The 18941-nt window shown below is 46.5% G+C and overlaps 1 protein-coding gene across 7 annotated transcripts in view; it reads left to right on the forward strand.

The window, feature by feature from the left end:
* RAPGEF1 (Rap guanine nucleotide exchange factor 1) overlaps window positions 1-18941 on the forward strand; it is a 52453-nt gene that overhangs the window by 12534 nt on the left and 20978 nt on the right. For 3 of the 7 annotated variants that reach the window (XM_031057226.1, XM_031057221.1, XM_031057224.1), the window contains exons 6-10: window positions 1222-1345; window positions 2578-2761; window positions 3318-3833; window positions 9952-10154; window positions 12649-12807. In XM_031057226.1, the coding sequence (XP_030913086.1) occupies window positions 1222-1345; window positions 2578-2761; window positions 3318-3833; window positions 9952-10154; window positions 12649-12807 (1186 nt within the window). The remainder of the gene's footprint in view (window positions 1-1221; window positions 1346-2577; window positions 2762-3317; window positions 3834-9951; window positions 10155-12648; window positions 12808-18941) is intronic. The other 4 variants (XM_031057220.1, XM_031057222.1, XM_031057223.1 and 1 more) reach the window with 2 other exon arrangements.

Raw genomic sequence — 18941 nt, forward strand, 5'->3', positions numbered from 1 at the left:
CAGAGCAATTCTTCCCTGCTCCTGCACTCTTTGTGTTCTCTCTTATTTCTTTGTGTCTTTTCCTTCTTTTTATGTGAGGATAATGCCATGCCCTGATACCCACACATGAGAGGCATCACATAAATCCATAATAACCTCACATAAAACCGTGTGATTTCCACACTGTGCAAATGTCTTGGGCTGCTGTATCACATGGGAAATGTTCCTTTAACCTCAGGGGGCAGTTACCAATCTGTCCTGCACAGCCAGATTGTTCAGCTTTGCCTATCAGCTTAAGAGTGAAAGCCAGGAGCATGTGAAAAAACCCTTGTGCTTGGTTGTTCTTACCCTGTTCTAAGAGTAACCACATGAAAGTTTCTATGTTCTATTTTGAGAAGGAAGAGAAAACCCCCAGTTTGCAGGTTTGTGTGTGTTGTTTTTCTTCTCTAATACTGGTGCTGATGGCTGGTGTGAAAAATACATGTTGTGGTAATTTGCAAATGCGGCTGTGGCTGACAAAAAGAATCACATTTCTGTGTATTTTATGAATTCTCAAAGGTTATATAAAAATTTCGTGGTATGTTCCAAGAACAGACTATGTGAGCTCTTGGGAACTTCTCAGGCTTGATGACTACCAGAATTACGTGTCATTAGAAGCAAAAGCTAAAAGTCAAAGGGTTAAACTCTCACAAATTACTGTAAATGTGGGAGATTGACACAGATTCATGCCAAAACAGGGAGCCCTCACAGTGCACAGTGAAAGCAGCTCTGACCCTTTTGTTCCCTGAAGTTCACCAAGAAAGCAAAGACCAAAAAAGAGAATTTTCCTGTCCTGTAAATATGTGAAATTTTGAGCATTCTTCAGATCTGGAAGGTTTGAGGAGGGGGAGGGACTTCTGTGAATGGAAACAATATTTGGCTCAACCAAAACATTTAATTTGGATTTTCACTGCTTTTATTAAGATATAATTACCATGCTAATTAGCTCCATTAAAAATACTTTTTACAGCAGCATTTGTTTCTGTTTGAGAAATACCAACCTTAAAAAATAAATGACTTAACAGGAAAGTTACCTTACCTGTGAGAGTATTCTTAAATCGATATTTTTAGTGGATACATTTTGCTGAATAGCTCCTGGCTGACAAAAGCTTTCTGGAAAACATCTTGTGAAGCCTCTGAAAATCGTTTTTTTTCTGGAAGAGTGATGGAAACATCAATTCCTGTTGTGTTTGTATCTTGCAGCCCTCCACCAGCACTGCCCCCTAAAAAACGTCAGTCGGCGCCTTCCCCAACCAGAGTGGCTGTGGTGGCCCCCATGAGCAGAGCTACCAGTGGGTCCAGTTTACCTGTTGGGATCAACAGACAGGTAATGGCATAACCCCTTTGTGAGAGCCAAGGGAAATGTGCTGTGAGGCAGAGGAAAAGCTCAGGGAGATGCTGAGAGCTGCAGGTCCCTGCTCGTCCCAGGCATTCTGCAGTGGGAGTGGCAGTGGCAGGAACAGCAGTGTCATAAATAATGTTGGCAGCTTAATTTTTTTTTTACAGTGTTGTTGTGTTTAATTGACAAATTGCTACAAACTTCGTTGCCTTGAGGGGTGGCAGAGTGTGAGGATGGGGGTGGCTGAGTGTTGCCATGGCCAATAGATCAGGGGACAGCAGCTGGCCGAGCTCCCTGACATCTCACCAGGGTTTTCTCTCAGATCAGAAGTCTGTCTTCATCCAGTCACAATTTAAAGCATCTTTTAACTCAATCAGTAGTTTGAGCTGCTGCTCTGACCGCTGCTGGTGCTTTGGGGAAATTTGTACATTTTCTGGTAGAAAAATTGGAAAGTTGTATGTGTGTTAATCACATTCCATTTCTTGTGCTTGTCTGGGGTTTATGAGGTTGTAAATGGCTGGGTTTGCTTTACCCATTCAGGAACTTACTAGCTCAGCAGTGAGGACCTGAATCATATCAAATTGCACAAAAATCAAATCTTGTCCTCATCCCTAAAGCCTCAGCTCTGGCTTAGGGAGCCTCTACAGTCATTTGGCTGACTCAGATAAAGCTGTGGCCACTCTTCAATTGAAACTACAGTCACACTAAAGTTGTTCTGATGGAGTGGGAGTAGTGGGGGGTTCACTCACGGGTTAATAAGCTTGAGGTGATTTCTGAAATGGGACCATAGCCATAGGCACAGAAAGCTGTATCTCACTGTAGTTTATTTTCCCTTTGTGTGAGGTAACCAAGTATTTGCTAAAGGCCCAGATATGTCATGAGGGATCTTGCAGTGTCATTCCCTTGTGTCAGTGTTGGGACAAGCAGTCATCAGACACAGGTGGCTGTAAAGGACTTGGTCATCTTCTCAGCATCTGTAGAGTCCAGTGTGGTTACAGCAACCCCTGCTTGAAATCAAGAACACCCAGAGCTCCCTGGCATGGGCTGTTTAGTACATCAGAGGGTTTCTGTGTTCTCCCTGAGCTTAGAGAGGGCCAGCAGCACTGATCCTCTCCCCTCCTGGGAGGTCTTTGCTCCTCGAGCTGCATCTTCCTCACTAGCGAGCTGCCAAGAGTGATGATGATTTGATGTTTTTTATTTTTTTTATTTCTGTCCTGAAGGATTTTGATGTTGACTGCTATGCCCAGAGGAGGTTGTCAGGTGGAAGCCACTCCTATGGGGGGGAGTCTCCTCGGCTGTCCCCGTGCAGCAGCATTGGCAAGCTGAGCAAGTCTGACGAGCAGCTCTCCTCGCTAGACCGCGACAGCGGGCAGTGCTCCCGCAACACCAGCTGTGAAACCCTGGGTAAGAGGGGCTGCTGGGGCCCTGCCCTGCCCTGGGAGCTCTGCTGCAGGAGCTGATGGACTCAATGCACTGCACTTGCAGCTGCTGTCTTGGAGTTGCTGCAGGCAGCTCAGTGCAGAGCTGTTTCAGAGAGGAAAAAGCCCAGGGGAATGTGTTTCCCTTGCTGTAGGTGATGGTTCTCAAACTCAATTCAGCTCTCAAGTGGAATGTTTTCTTCATTTCAGCCCTGTCTGCAGAAATTACAGTCCTGGTAGACTAAAGCAATGTGGTTTCTACATGCTAGGAAAGAAAATAAAAATATAAATATGACAAAAATTAAGCCTGCAGATGTCTGCCTGTTGAATTTTTGTTATTTGTTTGCTAGTGTAAAGAATTAATTATGAGTTGTATGAAGTCTGGATGTTACAGAAGGTGTAAAAAGATGGTCCCAGCTGCAAAGAAGTTCCACTCTGATTAAAATGAACCGATTAATTAACTGATAGAATGGGAGGGACAGAACTGAGAAGGGCTAAACAGTAAAAGAGAGAAACTAATACATCATCCTCTGTTTACCCAGATCAATCAGATCACTATGATCCAGACTATGAATTCCTGCAGCAGGACCTCTCCAACACTGATCAGATACCTCCTCAGGGGCCCAGTGTCCTCAGCCCCTTGCCAGAGTCCTTGGGCGAGTCTGGCTCCCCTTTCCATGGACACACTTTCCAGCTCCCGCAGGGCACCTCTCCTCCACTGGAACTCTGCAGCCTCTCAGGAGCAGCACAGCCAACAGAGACTCCCCCAGCTCTACCAGAGAAGAAGAGGAGGAGTGCAGCCTCCCAGACTTCAGAGAGCTCGGGCTGCAGGGTGTCCTACGAGAGGCACCCGTCCCAGTATGACAACATCTCCGAGGATGACCTGCAGAGCGCCGTCCTTGTCCCCTCCATGCCCTTCACGCCCTTTGCTGCTGTTCTGCCTTTCCAGCAAGGAAACTCTTCAGCACCAGTGGAATACATTGGTGATTTTGCTGCTCCAGATTCGAACAGTGACCCAGAAAAGCCGCCACCTCTGCCAGAGAAGAAAAGCAAACACAGTAAGCAAGTTTATTTTTTACCTTGCAGTTGTTGCGCTTCTGATGGTCACTAAGTAGTGGTGATCATGGTGGTGCTCTCATTTGAGTCTGAGTGTCCAAAGCCGTTGGTCAATGTCAGAGACTTGGAGGGGAAATGGCAGTGCTGTGGTGGGCAGGGAGTGATTCCTGGGGCCAAGAGTGCTCCAGGCCCAAGGGATCTGGGATCACACAGCATCTTCATTACTGTGGTGAGACCGTGTTATTTCTCTGTTCACCTGAATGTGAGTCTTTGAGGCACTCTGCCTTGCAGATCTTTCTGCTCTATTCGCCCTTTTTAAGTCAGTTTCCTCCCCCCCTTCCCCAGTTTTGTTTTCCCACTGCAGAGGAGAGTTGGGTCCTCTCCAGGAGCTCAGAGAAAGGACTGCTTTTCTGTCCAAAACCTAGCCCTGCCAGAGCAGTTACTTGGCAATAGGAGCACAGTCACCCACATAGCTGTGCAAGACAACACTATTAACTAGATTCCAGCACTGCTGTTTTGCTACAGCATCTCATTTCCTTTGGATGCCTGAGAATTTCCCACATCATTAAAACAAGCAGCCTCTAAAAGCAAAGGCTCCTGTCCCCAGCCAGACTCCTACCACACCAGGGCCGACCACATCTCAAGCTCACAACCTTCTTCTGATTTCCTTAATGTTCATGGCTGAAAAATGTGAAACCCCTTGCCAAACAGGCAGCCGCAGTGCTCTGCCAGGGAAGGCTGTGGACTGCACAGTGAGGTCCAGCAGATACTGCTTTACTGGTCACTGGCTGGCTTTGCAGCTGTGTGTTGCATGAGGAGGTGATGTATACAAGATCTGGAGGAAGAACATTACATTGCATGGCTGGCAGCCCAAGAGAAGAGCTGATTTCAAAGAGCTGAGTTGGCCTTTTGGCTCCTTTCTGCAGTTTATGGATTTCTCACTGAGAATAATTTTTGTCCAGAGAGGTTGTGGACTCCCCGTCCCTGGAGGTGTTCCAGGACAGGCTGGATGGCACTCTGAACAACCTGGCCCAGTGGAAGGTGTCCCTGTCCATGGCAGGGGGGTTGAAACTGGATTCTTTCAGGTCCCTTCCAACCCAAACCAGTCCAAGATGCTGCAATTCTGTGGATAAGGTGGCAGTAAGAGGGGTGTGTGGTGTCATTCTCTCCATTCCTATGCAGTGCACTCTGCCAGTCACTTCTTTAAAAATGTGCCTTGTCTAAAAGCATTTCCATTATCCCTGAGTGACCAGTCCACAGGGATCTTACTCAGAGCACAAGGCTTGACCCACCTGAAAGTGAGGGTCATCCAAGTGTCCCTATATGCAGGAAATCTCTTTTGTTCCTCTCTGGTAAACAAGCAGTTAAAGACACTAAAATCAGTTAAAAAAGAGGCTGAGATGGTTGTTTGTGGACAACAGAGAGGAAGCAAATGGGCACAGGCAAAGGTGTTACAGTTCAAAATCCTCTCCTGAAGTGTGAGCTGCCAGGGGCTGTGATACAGAGCACGTTAGTACAGGGTCAGATCCTTGTGGATCTGCTGTTGCTAATGAGGGATGGCTGTTACCCCACTCAGGCTGGGAGGGATGCAGGGAAATGCACCTCTGTGCATGTAGGCAGGAGGGGAGATTCCTGGGTGAATCTTGGGTAAGAGGAAATTTGACATTTGCAAGAGAGACCTGAGCTGTTTGCTTGTGTCATTAAGCCCCATGTCTTTGTTTTCTGGTATCACACAAGATGCCTAAGAGTTGACAACAAGTTTAAAAGCAATCTGCATTATTGCTTGAGCACAACTTTAACCTCAGTACCAAGGCCTTGTGTGAATTTTCTTTGATGTTGGATTAGAGTTAATTGTAATCTGGCACTATCAGAAATTTTGGGAGTATTGATCAGATTGCATTGTTAGGAGAGGTAGGAACTGTTACCTAAAGTGTTGTCAACTCTGATGATTTGATAAAGCATCCCTGCAGCAAAACTTGTAGGTAGTCCTGGGGCTGATACCTGACCGCTGCAATTTTTTTAGTTGCATTTATGTGACACTGAGAACTTGTTTTAGGTTGTTTTTACTCCACAGTATATCACACCATGGATTTGTGGTTGCTAGTTTTACTTTTTCAGCATTTAAAAGGCCAGTCAAACATTACTCAGGCTATGTGGTGACACCCAGGATATTTTTTGCCCAGAGGCTGATGCATGTAGATATTCTTGTGTAATCACACAGGGCTGCTTCCACAACCTCAGCAAGCTCCTGGGATCTGGAGGAGATGCATGGAGTTGTTAAAAAAAACCCACAGATGGGACTTGGTGGTAGTGCCTTTGTTGTGGGTCATCTTTTGGTAGCTGGCAGTGTTGCAGCAGAGACACTGATGGTCTTTATTGGTAATGCAAGAAAGATCTGCTTGAGTTAACCTTGTGCATTGCTGTGAGCTGTGCTCAGAGGGACCTCCAAGAGCTGACTTCTGTATAATTTACACAGAGGAGTGATAGGGCTTTTAGTCTGGCATGAGTTATGGTTATTTTACTGTGCTAAGGGCAAATTACTCCAGACTTCTGCTTGAGCACCAGCATCGTGCTCCGGCTGAACGAGACTCAGACATGGAACAGCTTCTGCCATTAAGAGCCCAGAGTCAGAAATAACAAGATCCTTTCCCCAAATGGCTTGGAAACTACTGGTGAGGCACTTATTCATGTTTCCCTCCCTGTCAGTGGGAACAAAACACAGCCTGGTGCCCAGTGAGCAGCTGGTATTTAACTGCAGGAACCACGCTGAGGGCAGGCTGGGCTTAGCCAGCGGATAATGCCAGCTCTGTGAGGAGCAGCTCTCCTCCCAGAGGTGACAGCAACCACTGCCTCATTGACCTTGACTTCTGCTGTGTGGTACAGCTTAAGAATGTCCATTATTTTGGCTCTTGGCCATGCACACAAATCTGTTGTGCTGTGCAGGGCCCAGGGTCGGGCTGGGCTGTCAGGGAGCCCTTCAGGGGGATGCTGGAGTGCCTCACCTTATTGCAGGTGTGCCTTAGTGCTGATCATCTCCTAATAACCCCTTTGGACTCCAGCAGCCCCTGGTCCTCTCCTGCAGATGAGTGTTGCTTCCAGGAGAGCTGGCCCTGGGAGGGCAGTACCTGTGACTTCTGCCATGTGGGCAGAGCTGGTGTGTGCTGCAAATCCCCGAGCAGCTTTCGCTCCTTCAGAAATGACAGGCAAGGCACTGCGAGCAGATTGTTGGGAAGGTGCCTCAGTCTGAGATTCCATGGTTTTTTAAATTTCACATATTTTCTGTCTGGGTTAAGAACTGACATAAACTGGGCATGTGGTGGGAGAGGTTTCTCTCTCACGCCTCCTTTTCTCCTGGGGTGCTGCCTTGAGACTGTCACTCCACCCCAGCTGCTCACTGGGGAGTTGCAGCTCCCATCCCTCCCTCTGCACAGTTGCTGCAGGGCGTGCAGCCTGAGCTGAGCTGCTGATGTAATTTCCCATCTGCTTTTAAATTTCTGCCTTGTTAAAAACCACAGTGGAGAGGGGGAGAGGAGACCCTTTGCAATCAGGAATCATGGGAATGCTCTTGCTCTCTTACTCTCCTGTTCAAGATTGGCAGGATTTTAACGATGCCTGTTTTGATTTGCACTCTGCAGTGCCAGGTTTGCATTTCACCATCCCAACTGCTTTTCACTTTGCCTAAAAACAGAGATGACAAAGTAGAGGCAGAGACATGCTCACCTGCCCAGGACTAGTTGTAACAAGCCAGGCAGGGGAGCTGCCATGACAATGGGATGCATTAGCCCCATAAAGAGCTGAGATAAAAGAGCTCTTCATTATTCCCTTGCAGATTGAGTTAAGGCAGATTGAGCATTCAGGCTCAGTGCCCTGAGTTGCAGTGATTTAATTTTACACAAGTGTCTGACGCGATGCCCTTTTCACCAACACTTCTGAGCTGTGGTGTCATTGCAGAGTTTGGGGCTGTTCCAGGAGCTCACAGCTCTGGATCCCCACTGGTGTCTGCAGTTCTGGGTGTTCACTGAAGCTTTTGTAGGTGACTCAGCACCAAGGGTTGGTCTGGATTCAGCAGTGGCTGCTGCATTGTGCCAGCACTGCCAGGCCTGCCTTCTTGGCTGTTGTCCTGCTCAGTTGATGAGCTCTCAAAATGTGGTCTTTCCCTCAAGCTCTTGTCCTCTGCATTTCTGCAAGGACTCCTGATCCTTAGTTCATTTTTGCTGCCAGAGAAATATCTTTCATCAGCCTTCTTTAGATCTTGTCTCCTGAAGTTGTTGTGTGATACCAGGGCATTTTCCAGGGCACAGGAGCACCTCAGCCAACTGAATCACTGATACCTGAAAAGACAATTTTAGCAATTCTGTATATCCTGTGCCATCACCATGATTCCAAATAAGACTATTTCCAGAACGTGCTTCTTTTCACTGTGAGGTGGTGCTGGGAAGGAGCAGGGAGTCTGAGGGAGGAGGAGGAGCAAGGCTCAGGTGGCAGGGAGAGCTGGAGGTCAGGATTGCAGCAGTGTTGGCAGAGCTGTGCAGGACTGGCTGTACTGCAGGTTGTGCACTGGCAGGGCTGTGGGGTCACAGGATGGGGACAGCAGGTGCTACCGGTCAGGATTGGAGTCCATCAGCTCCATTTCCTGTGCTCCCATTGCTCCAACCAGTTTTTTTTCATTATTTCTTTTTTTCTTTATTCTATTTTTTGGAAGAGGGCTATAATTCTTTTGGGGAAGGGCAGCTGTGTTAGCTCCCTTTCTAAATGGAGTTTAAAATGTTAGAGGAAATCTGAAAAAAGGTGCCCAAGACAGGTGCAAAGCTACTCCTTCCTGCTGGCAGGGCTGTATCCTGTTTAAAGGCTGGCCCAGGGGTCTGCCTTGGCAGGTGAACAGAGGAGCAGCCAGTGTGGGAACCAACTTCATGATGTGCAAATCCTGCATTGTGCTCGTTGTATTTATAGCTTTCACTGAACTCATCCACTCCTTTCAGCTGTACAACTGAAATGCCAGCAGAAGACGAATGATTGCCACCAAATGACCGGATTTACAAAAAGTAACAAGTGCTTGTTTATCAGGAGGAAGGGAGGGATGCTCACAGTGCCTTGTGCATGACAGCTTGTTTACAAGAAGGCCTGGGTTACTCCTTCCCATGACACTTGAATACATCTGTTTCTCCTGCTCTCAGGTGTACAGAAAGGGGTTCTTTCTTTGTTTTATATTATTCAGTACAGTTCTGATCCTTAATAATGGAGGTGGGTTTGTAGTCTTTCTGTGGCGCTGGATGTCATCCTCCCCCTTCAACACTGAAATATTGCAACAATAACTAATCCTCTGTCAGAGCTGCCCAGGCTCACCTGTGTGGGGCTTTAAATAGATTTTGGAAGGAATATTGTACAGATGGAAAGGTCCTCTAGACAAGGTTTGATCCTATTTAACATTTCTATTGAGCCACCTCTCACAAAAGCTTGTGAATCAGTTGAAGTTGAAAATTGGAGATGGTAAGTTGCTTTAAAAAGGGATGTGGGAGCAAAGGGTGTTGGATTTGGGCTGAGGAGGTAGGAACACGTGGTCAGTGGCACTTTTGGAAGTGTTTTGTAAGTATTTTGTACCAGGATTGGCAGTGGTATTTAAAGAGCTGAGGGAGGGGCACAGCCAGGCTCACAGGGAGGTGTTCTCTGATAACAGTTTTATCAGCTTGCTAGAATGGAGAAACACTGTATGCCTGCTGGTTCTAGAGATCTTGCTGACTGCAGACATCACACTTACTGTAGGCACTAGAATTATTACAGATTCATTGTCAGGGTTGCATTGTTACACTCCTAAAAATCAGACTGATGCTATTCTGGGTTTTTGGTGACTTTGGACATTTTGAGGAATATTCTCAGAATTGCCATGGATTATGTGAGGATTTGGGCTAAGCATCAGTGAAAGAGACTTCTCATGTTGCTGTTTGGAGACCTCATGGTTCCAGAGCTGTGTTTAGGGCCTGGGATGGTGTTTGCTGCGTGCTGGCTGGCAGGAGGGATATCTGGATTTGCAGGGTGCCCTTCTGAGGACAAGCAGCTGCCTGCTGGCCCTCAGCTGGGGTTTGCAGAGCAGGACAGTGAGTGCCACCTCTCTTTGCCTTGCAGTGATGGCCTACATGCAGTTTGTGGAAGACTACTCAGAGCCACAGCCCTCCATGTTCTACCAGACCCCTCAGAACGAGCACATCTACCAGAAGAAGAACAAGTACCTCAGGGAAGTCTATGGGATCAATGACACCTTTAGCAGCTCAGACCCCCCTCAAGATCTGGCACCTCCTCCTGCTCTCCCACCCAAGCAGAGGCAGCTGGTGAGTGACACCCCAGGGCCACCAGGCTCAGCTCAGCTCTCCCTGCTCCTGGCTCTGACAGGCAGAGGTGGTGGGAGGATGTCTCACTGCTGTCACCACGTCGTGCTCCTTGGCAGCTTGTGAACGTGGTTTTAGGCATTTTGCATTTTGTGAATTTTTGCTGCTTTCCAGCCCCACGTTCAGACCGTTCCCCATAAGCTTTGAAAGTCCTAAAATGCCCTAAAAATGAAATGTTTGTCTTGCACATGGCAGGGCTGAAGCTGAATCTGTGCCAGGCTTGTGTAACGACAACTGCTTGGAAGATTTTGCCACACTGAGCAGCACTATTTTCAAGAGATTGCTGCACTGTTGTTCCCACTGCTGTTTTGAAACTGTTGTCAGAGATGCCACCAATAATAACTGTTTGAACAGAATAACTGCTGTTTTATTATGCTCAGACCTTTGGTACAGCCACTGCTTCACTCTGCATGTTTGCTTCCCCCTAGTCCCCTTGTGTGAGTCAGGATTTTACCTGTTTCTCAGTGCTCTGCTGGCCCCTCAGGCTGTTTCCACATCCACATCCACATGTGTGTGGGTCCAAGGTTTAACAGCACAGAAAGGGCCATTTTCCATGTGGGGGATGAAATCCTGACCTCACTGATGGCAGCAGCAGTTTTGTTTCCGACCTCAGTGGAGGGTGGGATTTTGTCCCATCTCCTTTTAAAGGTTTTCCTTTCATTTCTTTTCTCTTTCCTTTTTTTTTTTTTTTTTTCCCAACTCCAACTTAAGGTATTTTGATTATATGAATTATCTTATTTATTCTGTTTTAATTTTTTTTTTCTGATGTAGCTTACTTAAATTGGCCATGGCATTAACAAAATGGGAGGAAATGTAGGAACAGAGCCATGATCTTACCACTGTGAGGGTGACTCTTGCAATATTTCTTCATGTTTATATGCTGAAGTTTGACTGTCCCAGAGTGTTACTTTTTAACTCTTAATTTTGGGATTTGCATAAATACATTCCTGTGATGCAAGGGGAGTCCTGAAAAGATAAAGTGACCTTTTTGGCTGAGCTGAATATTATATTTATATTTTATATTTATATTTATATTTATATTTATATTTATATTTATATTTATATTTATATTTATATTTATTCTATTCATTTGTGGGCATAAGACTTTAAATGCTGGCATCCCATTTGCTTTGCAGAGATACTAAAGAGTCTACAGGACTCATCTCCTGAGGATCAGGCAGTTCTCCGGGGTTTGTGGTCCCCATCAGTGTGACCCTTGCACTGTCACTTGTGCCTTGCAGTCCCTTGCCTGCCTTCCCCTCGTGGAGGTGGCTGCACTTCAGGGATGTTTCTAGAGGTGACTTGGGCTGCACAGTCATGATCAGAGTTTGCAAAGCGCAGATTTACTGCAGCAGCCATTGTGCAGAAGGGAAATTCTGCTCCTGTCCTGAATTTGATGGCTGAAGCAAAACATTTCTTTGCTTCCCTTTTAAATCATTTTCTGGACAGCCAAGATGTCACTGCTTTGCCTGCTGGCCGTTCTTGTCATTTTACAAGCTGATACCATCAAGGTGTTGCTTGCAGTTCCCCTGAAGCAAAGGTTTCTTCAAGTGCAGCCTTCCACCCTTCATCCCTCCGTTGGGAAAGAGGTGCAAGCAGGTGATGGCTTATTCAATATTCAATAGTCCCTGTAAAAGGCACCAGACTCTTGTTCCTCTGCTCCTGCTGCCCTGGGAGATTGTGATTTGGCTAATCAAACGGGCATCAGCTGCTCTAGCAGCAGCAAGTTTTGCTGGATGGACTCTGCTGTAATATAATAATGAGGAAGTCCTTTCTTGTTAGCTTCAGATTAAGATTGTGTGTTTACATTGTATGTTTTATTCAACAAGTCTGAGAAATACCTTATCCTCTCTCAGTCTCCTTGCCATAGGGAAATTCAGGAGAAATTCCTTGCCAGGATTTGTCTCTTACAGTGTAATAGCTGCCTCCTGTGCAAATGATTATTATTTTAGACTGGACAGAGAAATGGCAGGATGTGACTGTCACCCATTCTCTCAGCAGTACCAGTGAGGATCCACAGCTCACACTGGAGAGGCCAAATTCCCAATGTGCAGGTTGCCAGAAAAAAAACCAATAATGTGCAAGAACTGTGTGCTTAGAGCCAGTTCCTCCTTTGGGTGTCTGTCCCCACAGCAAGGGGACAAAAGGGCAGCCAGGAGCAGCTGTCCAGGGTGAGCAGGGAGGGGGAGGCAGGAGTTCACGTTTTAAGGGATTTGTGAAACAAAGGAGATTTGAATTGTGATTTTTGTGGTGCCTCTTGAGCTCAAGAAAGGCATATTGGTGTGTCTGGCTCTGATGAGCTGTATGAATAGCTGTTTGTTTAGCCAGCCATTATATGCATTGTTTTACAGTTAGCATTTCTTGCCCTTTATTCATCGCCTTTTCTGTGCTCTCTTTCTCTGTGTCTTGTGTCTCCTGCTTTCTCCCCCTTCCTCAGCAGGCCTCCTATGCTGCCTCTTCTTTCTCCTCTGTCTCCTACTGTGTCCAGCAACCCAAAGTGCCCTTCAGCCCCGAGGACTGCGGTGCCACTCAGGGCCTCACTATGTCAGTCTCTAACTCCTTTCTCAGCAGGCACAGCTCCTTTCCTGTGCACTCGGTGAGTTCTGACTGCTGCAACACGTGGGTATTGTCTGACTGCTGATCACTGCTCTGCCAATTCTCTGCTTGCCCTCTCAGGTGAACCTGGAGGTTCCTTTGGGGGCTTTTGAACTCCTGTAGTCACCACCCAGGTGGGAGAAACGGTGTGTAACTCTGCCCAGGTGTAACTCTGCCCAGGTGTAACTCTGCCCAGGTGTAACTCTCGCCAAATGTAAGTCTTGGTGAGATTTACACTTTTCACCAAGTGAAGCCAAGGGAGGTGTAGCTTTCTCTCCATGTTGACATTTGTGGCAGGGGACTGAGGAAGGAGGGCTGGCCTGTGTGCCCAGGCACACTCCTGTGACCTCTGCGTGCCCCAGGCTGCACGTTGGAGCTGCAAAGTCTTTTTGTCCCATTGCATAATGCCACTGATGTGGATGAGTCAATTAAAGATTGCTGTGTGAGCCTGGCCTTGGGAGAAATAACAAGATGCTGTCCCCAAAATCCATGGATTTAATCAAAGATGTGGAACAGGGGCTGCAGCTCCTTTATTTAATTTTTTTTCTAGAAAACAGCCTCTGCTAGATCTTCCATCTCATTTTTGCCTGTCTGCTTCCCTTCACGTCTCCATGGTCCCAAACAAGCTCAGTTTGCTTGTATGATTTGCTGATGGATGAGCAGGGTTTTCTCTCCCACAGCACTTGTGAGCAGCCTGAAGAGAAAATGGCAGGAGGAGCTGAAAATCATTTAAATCAAAACAGTATTAGAGCACTGCTTAAATCTCTGATCAGCTGCTTAAATTAAATGGTAGTAATAACAAAGTGTTAATATAATGAAATTAAATTCAACCATGGGATTCCACCAGCTCATCAGTGCTCATTTTCATGTAAAACTGTGTGGTTATGCTCTGATTGCCATGTGATGACAACTGAGAATACACTATTTTTTGACAGTGACCTGGATGTTTAGTAAATTAGGCTTCTTCTGGAGAAGAAATTATCAGGCAAGACTTGAGAAGATTCCGAAGTGTTCAATTAGTTTAATATTAAATGTTTGAAAACAGTATCCTCCCACTGTGCCACTGCTATCTTCCCATTTCAGCACTTACTCATTCTTTAAAAATTAGTGATAATCACTGGTCCAAAGAAGAAGAAAGTATTCAAGTGCTTTACAAGTAGAGCTACTTCACAAGCCATGGATGAAAGCTTTTGGCTTCCACTTGTGTGAGAGAGAGCACTATCACAGCTTTGCAGCACAGATGAAAAGGCTGAGGGGTGGCAAGGTTAGTGTTTGCATAAATTTGTGGTAAACAGTTGTAAAATTTGAAGTAAAAGTCCTGAATTGTACAGCTCTCTTACTTGGTAGTGGTCCTTGCTAGCAAAACATGGAACTGTAGGACTAGATAAAAGTTCTTGACTATTTTTGATTTAATTGGGAGGCTATAAATATGATTCTGTAATGTTCTAAAAATACGTGGGCACTTTGATTTTAAAAAGTGTCCTTGTTGGATTAAATGGTTACTACCTATTAAATTGCTCTGACCCATTCTCATCTTACTTTGGACTACATTACTGTGAATATATTATTTTAAGAAATGTTAAAACTTCATTAAAAAATCCTTACTCATTTTTGCAAGGATTTGGTGAGGGATAAATGACTGGAGCATGAGGAACAATGAGAACAATGAGACAGGGCACTGTCAAATGAAATAAGCTGAATTAAAAATGGTGATTTTTCCATTAGTGCCTTTAAATTAGGATCACTTCATAGTTCCTCATTACTTTATCTGGTCTATTTTTTCACAGCCAAAAATGAGATTTTCACTGTGAAAGTGTCTCTTTGAGCTGCAGAATACCAATGTCCTTACATGCATCATAGCTGACCCGTGTCATACCATAGCCACAGTTTATCCTGTTTCCCCTGTCCCTAATAAGACAGAGATGTGAAACAGCTGTGGGGGTTTGGATCCCTCCCAGGGTGACACCCACCCTCCATCAGCCCTGGAAGGAGCAGAGCCCCTCCTGCCATCTGCCCCAGGAGGTTTCACTCGAGGGATGCCACCAGGAGCACTTCAGCATGCTGCTCTGCTCCTCATATCCTCTTGTCTTCATTTCTCCTCTCTCCCTAGAGAAAGGGCACTCAAGTGAGCGCTGGTGAACAATAAACCTGGCAAAAATCAGCATTAGCTGCCACCAGCCCTAGTGAGGAGTCAGTGCCAGGGAGAGAGCACCTTTCAGACACTGCCAGCTGAGCACTTGGCCTCTTGTGTACCCAGATAGCAGCAGTGGCTATCAGATCTCCTAAAATTGTGTGTCTGCCACATAAATTGTTGTTGATTCTGCCCAGGAAGCAAAAACCTCCTTGGATCAATACCAGGAAGTCCGAGCTGCTAAACTCGATGGCTGTCCCCTGACCCAGCGTCAGCAAGGCCCTGCAAGTGTAGCCAGTTTTCAGAAAGTGCCTTGTGCTTTTTTCCCTTCCCTGGAGCCTGCCTAGGGAGGCCACAGAGTCACTCCAAGGGAGGACCTGTCCCTGTCCCCATCTGTTCGTGTGCCAGCAGCAGGGAGGCTGAGCCAGCACCACGTTGTGCTTGTTATCCCCTTAGCTCTGTGCTCCAGGTGAAGGATTAGTGCCTTACTCCTGATTTACATGGCTTAACAAGACTGTTTTCAGACAGCAGAAAAGAGGTGAAGTTGTTCAGAGCATCTTTTAATTTTTAATGGATGAATTTTTCCAGAGCCCTGACTCCTTTCTCTCCAGCCAGCACTGCAGGGGCTGTTGCAGCTCAGCTGCCACCACTGCTCTGTCAGCCCACTAATTGTGCTTTTCCCTCCTTTGCAGGAAATTGTGTCAGAGGTAATAGCTTTTACTGGATAGAGGCAGATCTTGAGCAACTGGATCAGACCTCATAGGTTTGGCAAGTTGAGCTGTTTTTTATCCGAGTCTGACTCGTGTCTGGCCTCTGTGCCAGCAGGGCTTGTGTTGGTGGTGTGGGCTGCTGCTTTAAGGAACTGCAGCATGTTCCCCATCCCATGGACAGCTGAGCCATTAAATGCCACACTGGGGGGACAGCTGGATTGTACTGTCAAAAATCATTCAAGAGATTCCCACCTCTTTTGGAAGTTCTAAGCAGTGGGGAAGGAGGTTTGCAACAAGAAGCATCATCCTTGGTTATGGTGGGCAGTGGTTTCTCTCCAGCTGATCACCTCCCTCCCTCCTTGAGAGCACAGAGCTGCTGTCCCTTGGTTTAATCTATCCTTGTGCTGTTTGCCTGGAAATGGGTGGGCAGGTCTCCCAGCAGCAGCAGTAATCAGATCTTGAACTCTCGTTGCTTCCTGGCAGCTGGAGAACTCTGCATGCTAGAGGAAATATCCAGTGATGAGCTCCACTGCTGCCCATCCACCCTTGGTGGCTGCAGAAACTCCTGTGGAAGCTTTTCCTCACTGAAACAAGGAGCAGTTGTATCTCCAAGGCATGTACATGCCATTAGGGGAAATTTGGCTGCATCCTTCACTGTGGAGAAATAAGTTGCCTTTCTCAAAATGTTGGGGTTTTTTTTTATGTTTTCTTTTTAATTAAGGAACATTTCCAGTAATTTACCATTCACCAATTGGCTGTCAGATTCCAGCAGAAGGCGCAAGTGATTTCCTTGTGAAAGCTCCAGTTCAGTGCTTCTGTTCTCACTTGTTCTCACCATTCTTGAGCAAATTGAACAAGAGCACGGAAAATTCACAGCAACTGTTCTTCTTTCTTGTGTGTGTGCTAACGTGTGTTCAGGAAAAGGGGGGTCAGATAAGTGATTAAAGGCGTGCATGACACAGCCATGTGCTTCCCACGTTTTCCCTGCCTGGTTCCCATTCCTGGAGCTCACTCCAGCCTGCAGCACACACCAGGCTCTGCTCTCAGCAGAATCTGAGCTCTTCTCATTCATATGGTGGGAGCCTCAGTCAAGGCCTTCCCCATGGCTGGGAAGTCATAATGTGTTTGGTCATTTCTGTCCTGAGGTTTTCACTCCTTAATTTGGAGCAGAGGGAAGGGGGATTGAAAAGATTTGCATCCCTTTAACCAGCTGCTCTGACTTAGGTATTGTTTTGCCTTTCCTGTTTAGCATTCCTTCTGTGTTTGTGTTCATTTCCACTGTGGCAGGCCTGGACATTGATATTAATAGTGCTGTTGCCTGCTGGCATCACTGGATCCTCTGGGGTGGTGAAAACCACTTCCCCTGGGGGTTTATACATTTTCCTTGCAGTTGGAACACTGCAGGTCTCTGTAGGTCTTTCTGACCAGTCCCATGTGGACTTCACAGGCCACACACCCCATGTTCTTTGTGTGACTGATCTTGTAGAAGTCTTGTCTTGGTCTCCAGACTCTGTCTTTTCCAGATCTACCATCTTGACCTGGGGGCTTTGTCCACAAGCTCAAGAGTTGATGCTGGAGGTGCAACTGAATTGAATTCTGATATTTTCCAAAGAGGGATGCATGGCAGCATGGTTAATAAATCTTACAAATGTTTTCTTCCCCTGCTGCCCCCTTATTTGTTTTGTTGCAAAGATGTGCGGGAATCTCTCCTCCACAAGGAAAAGTTTGCATTTTGTGTTTTCTTGTGCAGAAGCCAGGAGACACACGAAGCCCCATCCATCCCTGCACTGTGGTAACCATCATTAAAAACCAGGGAGGTCAGCTCTGCAGCCAGGTCAGAGGCCTTGCTGAGAAACATTCCAGCCTGAGGAGTTGCTGCCTTTCCTGTGGCAGTGCTTGAAGCCATTCTGTTGGCAGCTTGTGTTTCCAGCCATTCATTGCAGGAGCATTTCCTTCCTCATTAGCAAAAGTACCTGGAAGCCCAGCATTGTGTTATGAGATAGGAAGTCTTTTCAAATAGTTGTCTGTGCAATTATATTCTTAGGGTCTAATGACTTTGCAACACCCAGTATTTTGTGAACATAATTCTGTACTGTTACAATTTGGGCATCCACTTCTGGCGTGCTGCCCACATAGTTCCCTTAATAACATTAGCAGGGGAGATCTCAAAGATAGATCCCTTCCTCTGATAGCTTCATACTTTGGGAGTCTGATGCTGTACCTGATCTGGGAGTGTCTGGCAGGATGGCAGATTAATTTGGCAGAAGTCCATGGGGTAACTGAGAAGGCTGTGCTTAAAAGGTAAAGACTGTGTCTGCTGATGCTGCAGATGCTCTGTCAGCCATATAATTGAATTCAACTTTGGATTTGGGCTGGAGACTGCTGTAACTTGGAACCACTGACTCTCTGCATATATACCGCTGTCTGCCTGTTAGCTGTGCTCAGCCATGCCTGCTGAGTGTGAAGAAGCATCTCTCCTGAAATAAGTTTTAATAGAAAAAAGTGCTTATCTCCTGCCATCTAATCCAAATAAACAGCCAGAATGTCACTGACCTTTGGGACATCCTGGAACAAGGCTTCTAATGATGGAAAGCTGTTCTGAAATATTCACAGTTGCAAAAAATCAAAGGCAGCAAATTGAAAAGGTTGAAAGATGCTGTCTCTGGGAGACCTCTGTGTCACAGTGTGTGGTAAATGTTCAGGGTTTGCTTCCTGCTGCTCCCAGGAGATGAGACTGCTCCCAGCTCAAAGCTGACTTTGTGCAAGCACTTCCCAAGTGGCAGAAAGGTTTTTTTTTAAAAAACCAGTGCACTGGTGAGAGGAGAGGGAGCTCCCTCTTCTCCCTGTCTTGGCCGTTTGCTGTCACAAGGCAGAGTTATTTATGCTGGGAGCTTCTTCTGGTCCTGTGGTGGGAGCTGGCAGTGTGGCCAGAGTTTGGGGACAGGAGAGCATCCTTTCCCTGTTTTGTAGCTTTCCCAGAAATCACTTCACTTAAACCAGAGCCATGGAGTAGGAGGTTGTGTCCGTGGAGCCGTAACTGACTGACCCTGCAGGAAACCTCTGAGAAGCTGATCAAAACAAGCCCTGATTTGTTTCCAAGATAAACTGTTGCCTCTTGGGGGGGAGCACTAAAGGATGGCTTGTTTCCTTGTGACAGTTGTGCTGAATGGACTGTCCCCTCCCAAAAAAAGTATTTATTTTAGAGGATGACAAGGCTTCCAGGAGATGGACAACACCCAGATCCCATGGAAGCCATTGCTGCAATTCCTGGGGCAGCTGCTGGCTGGGCTGGGG

This window comes from Geospiza fortis, unplaced genomic scaffold (genome assembly GCF_000277835.1).
Source record: "Geospiza fortis unplaced genomic scaffold, GeoFor_1.0 scaffold27, whole genome shotgun sequence".
Lineage (NCBI taxonomy): Eukaryota > Metazoa > Chordata > Aves > Passeriformes > Thraupidae > Geospiza > Geospiza fortis.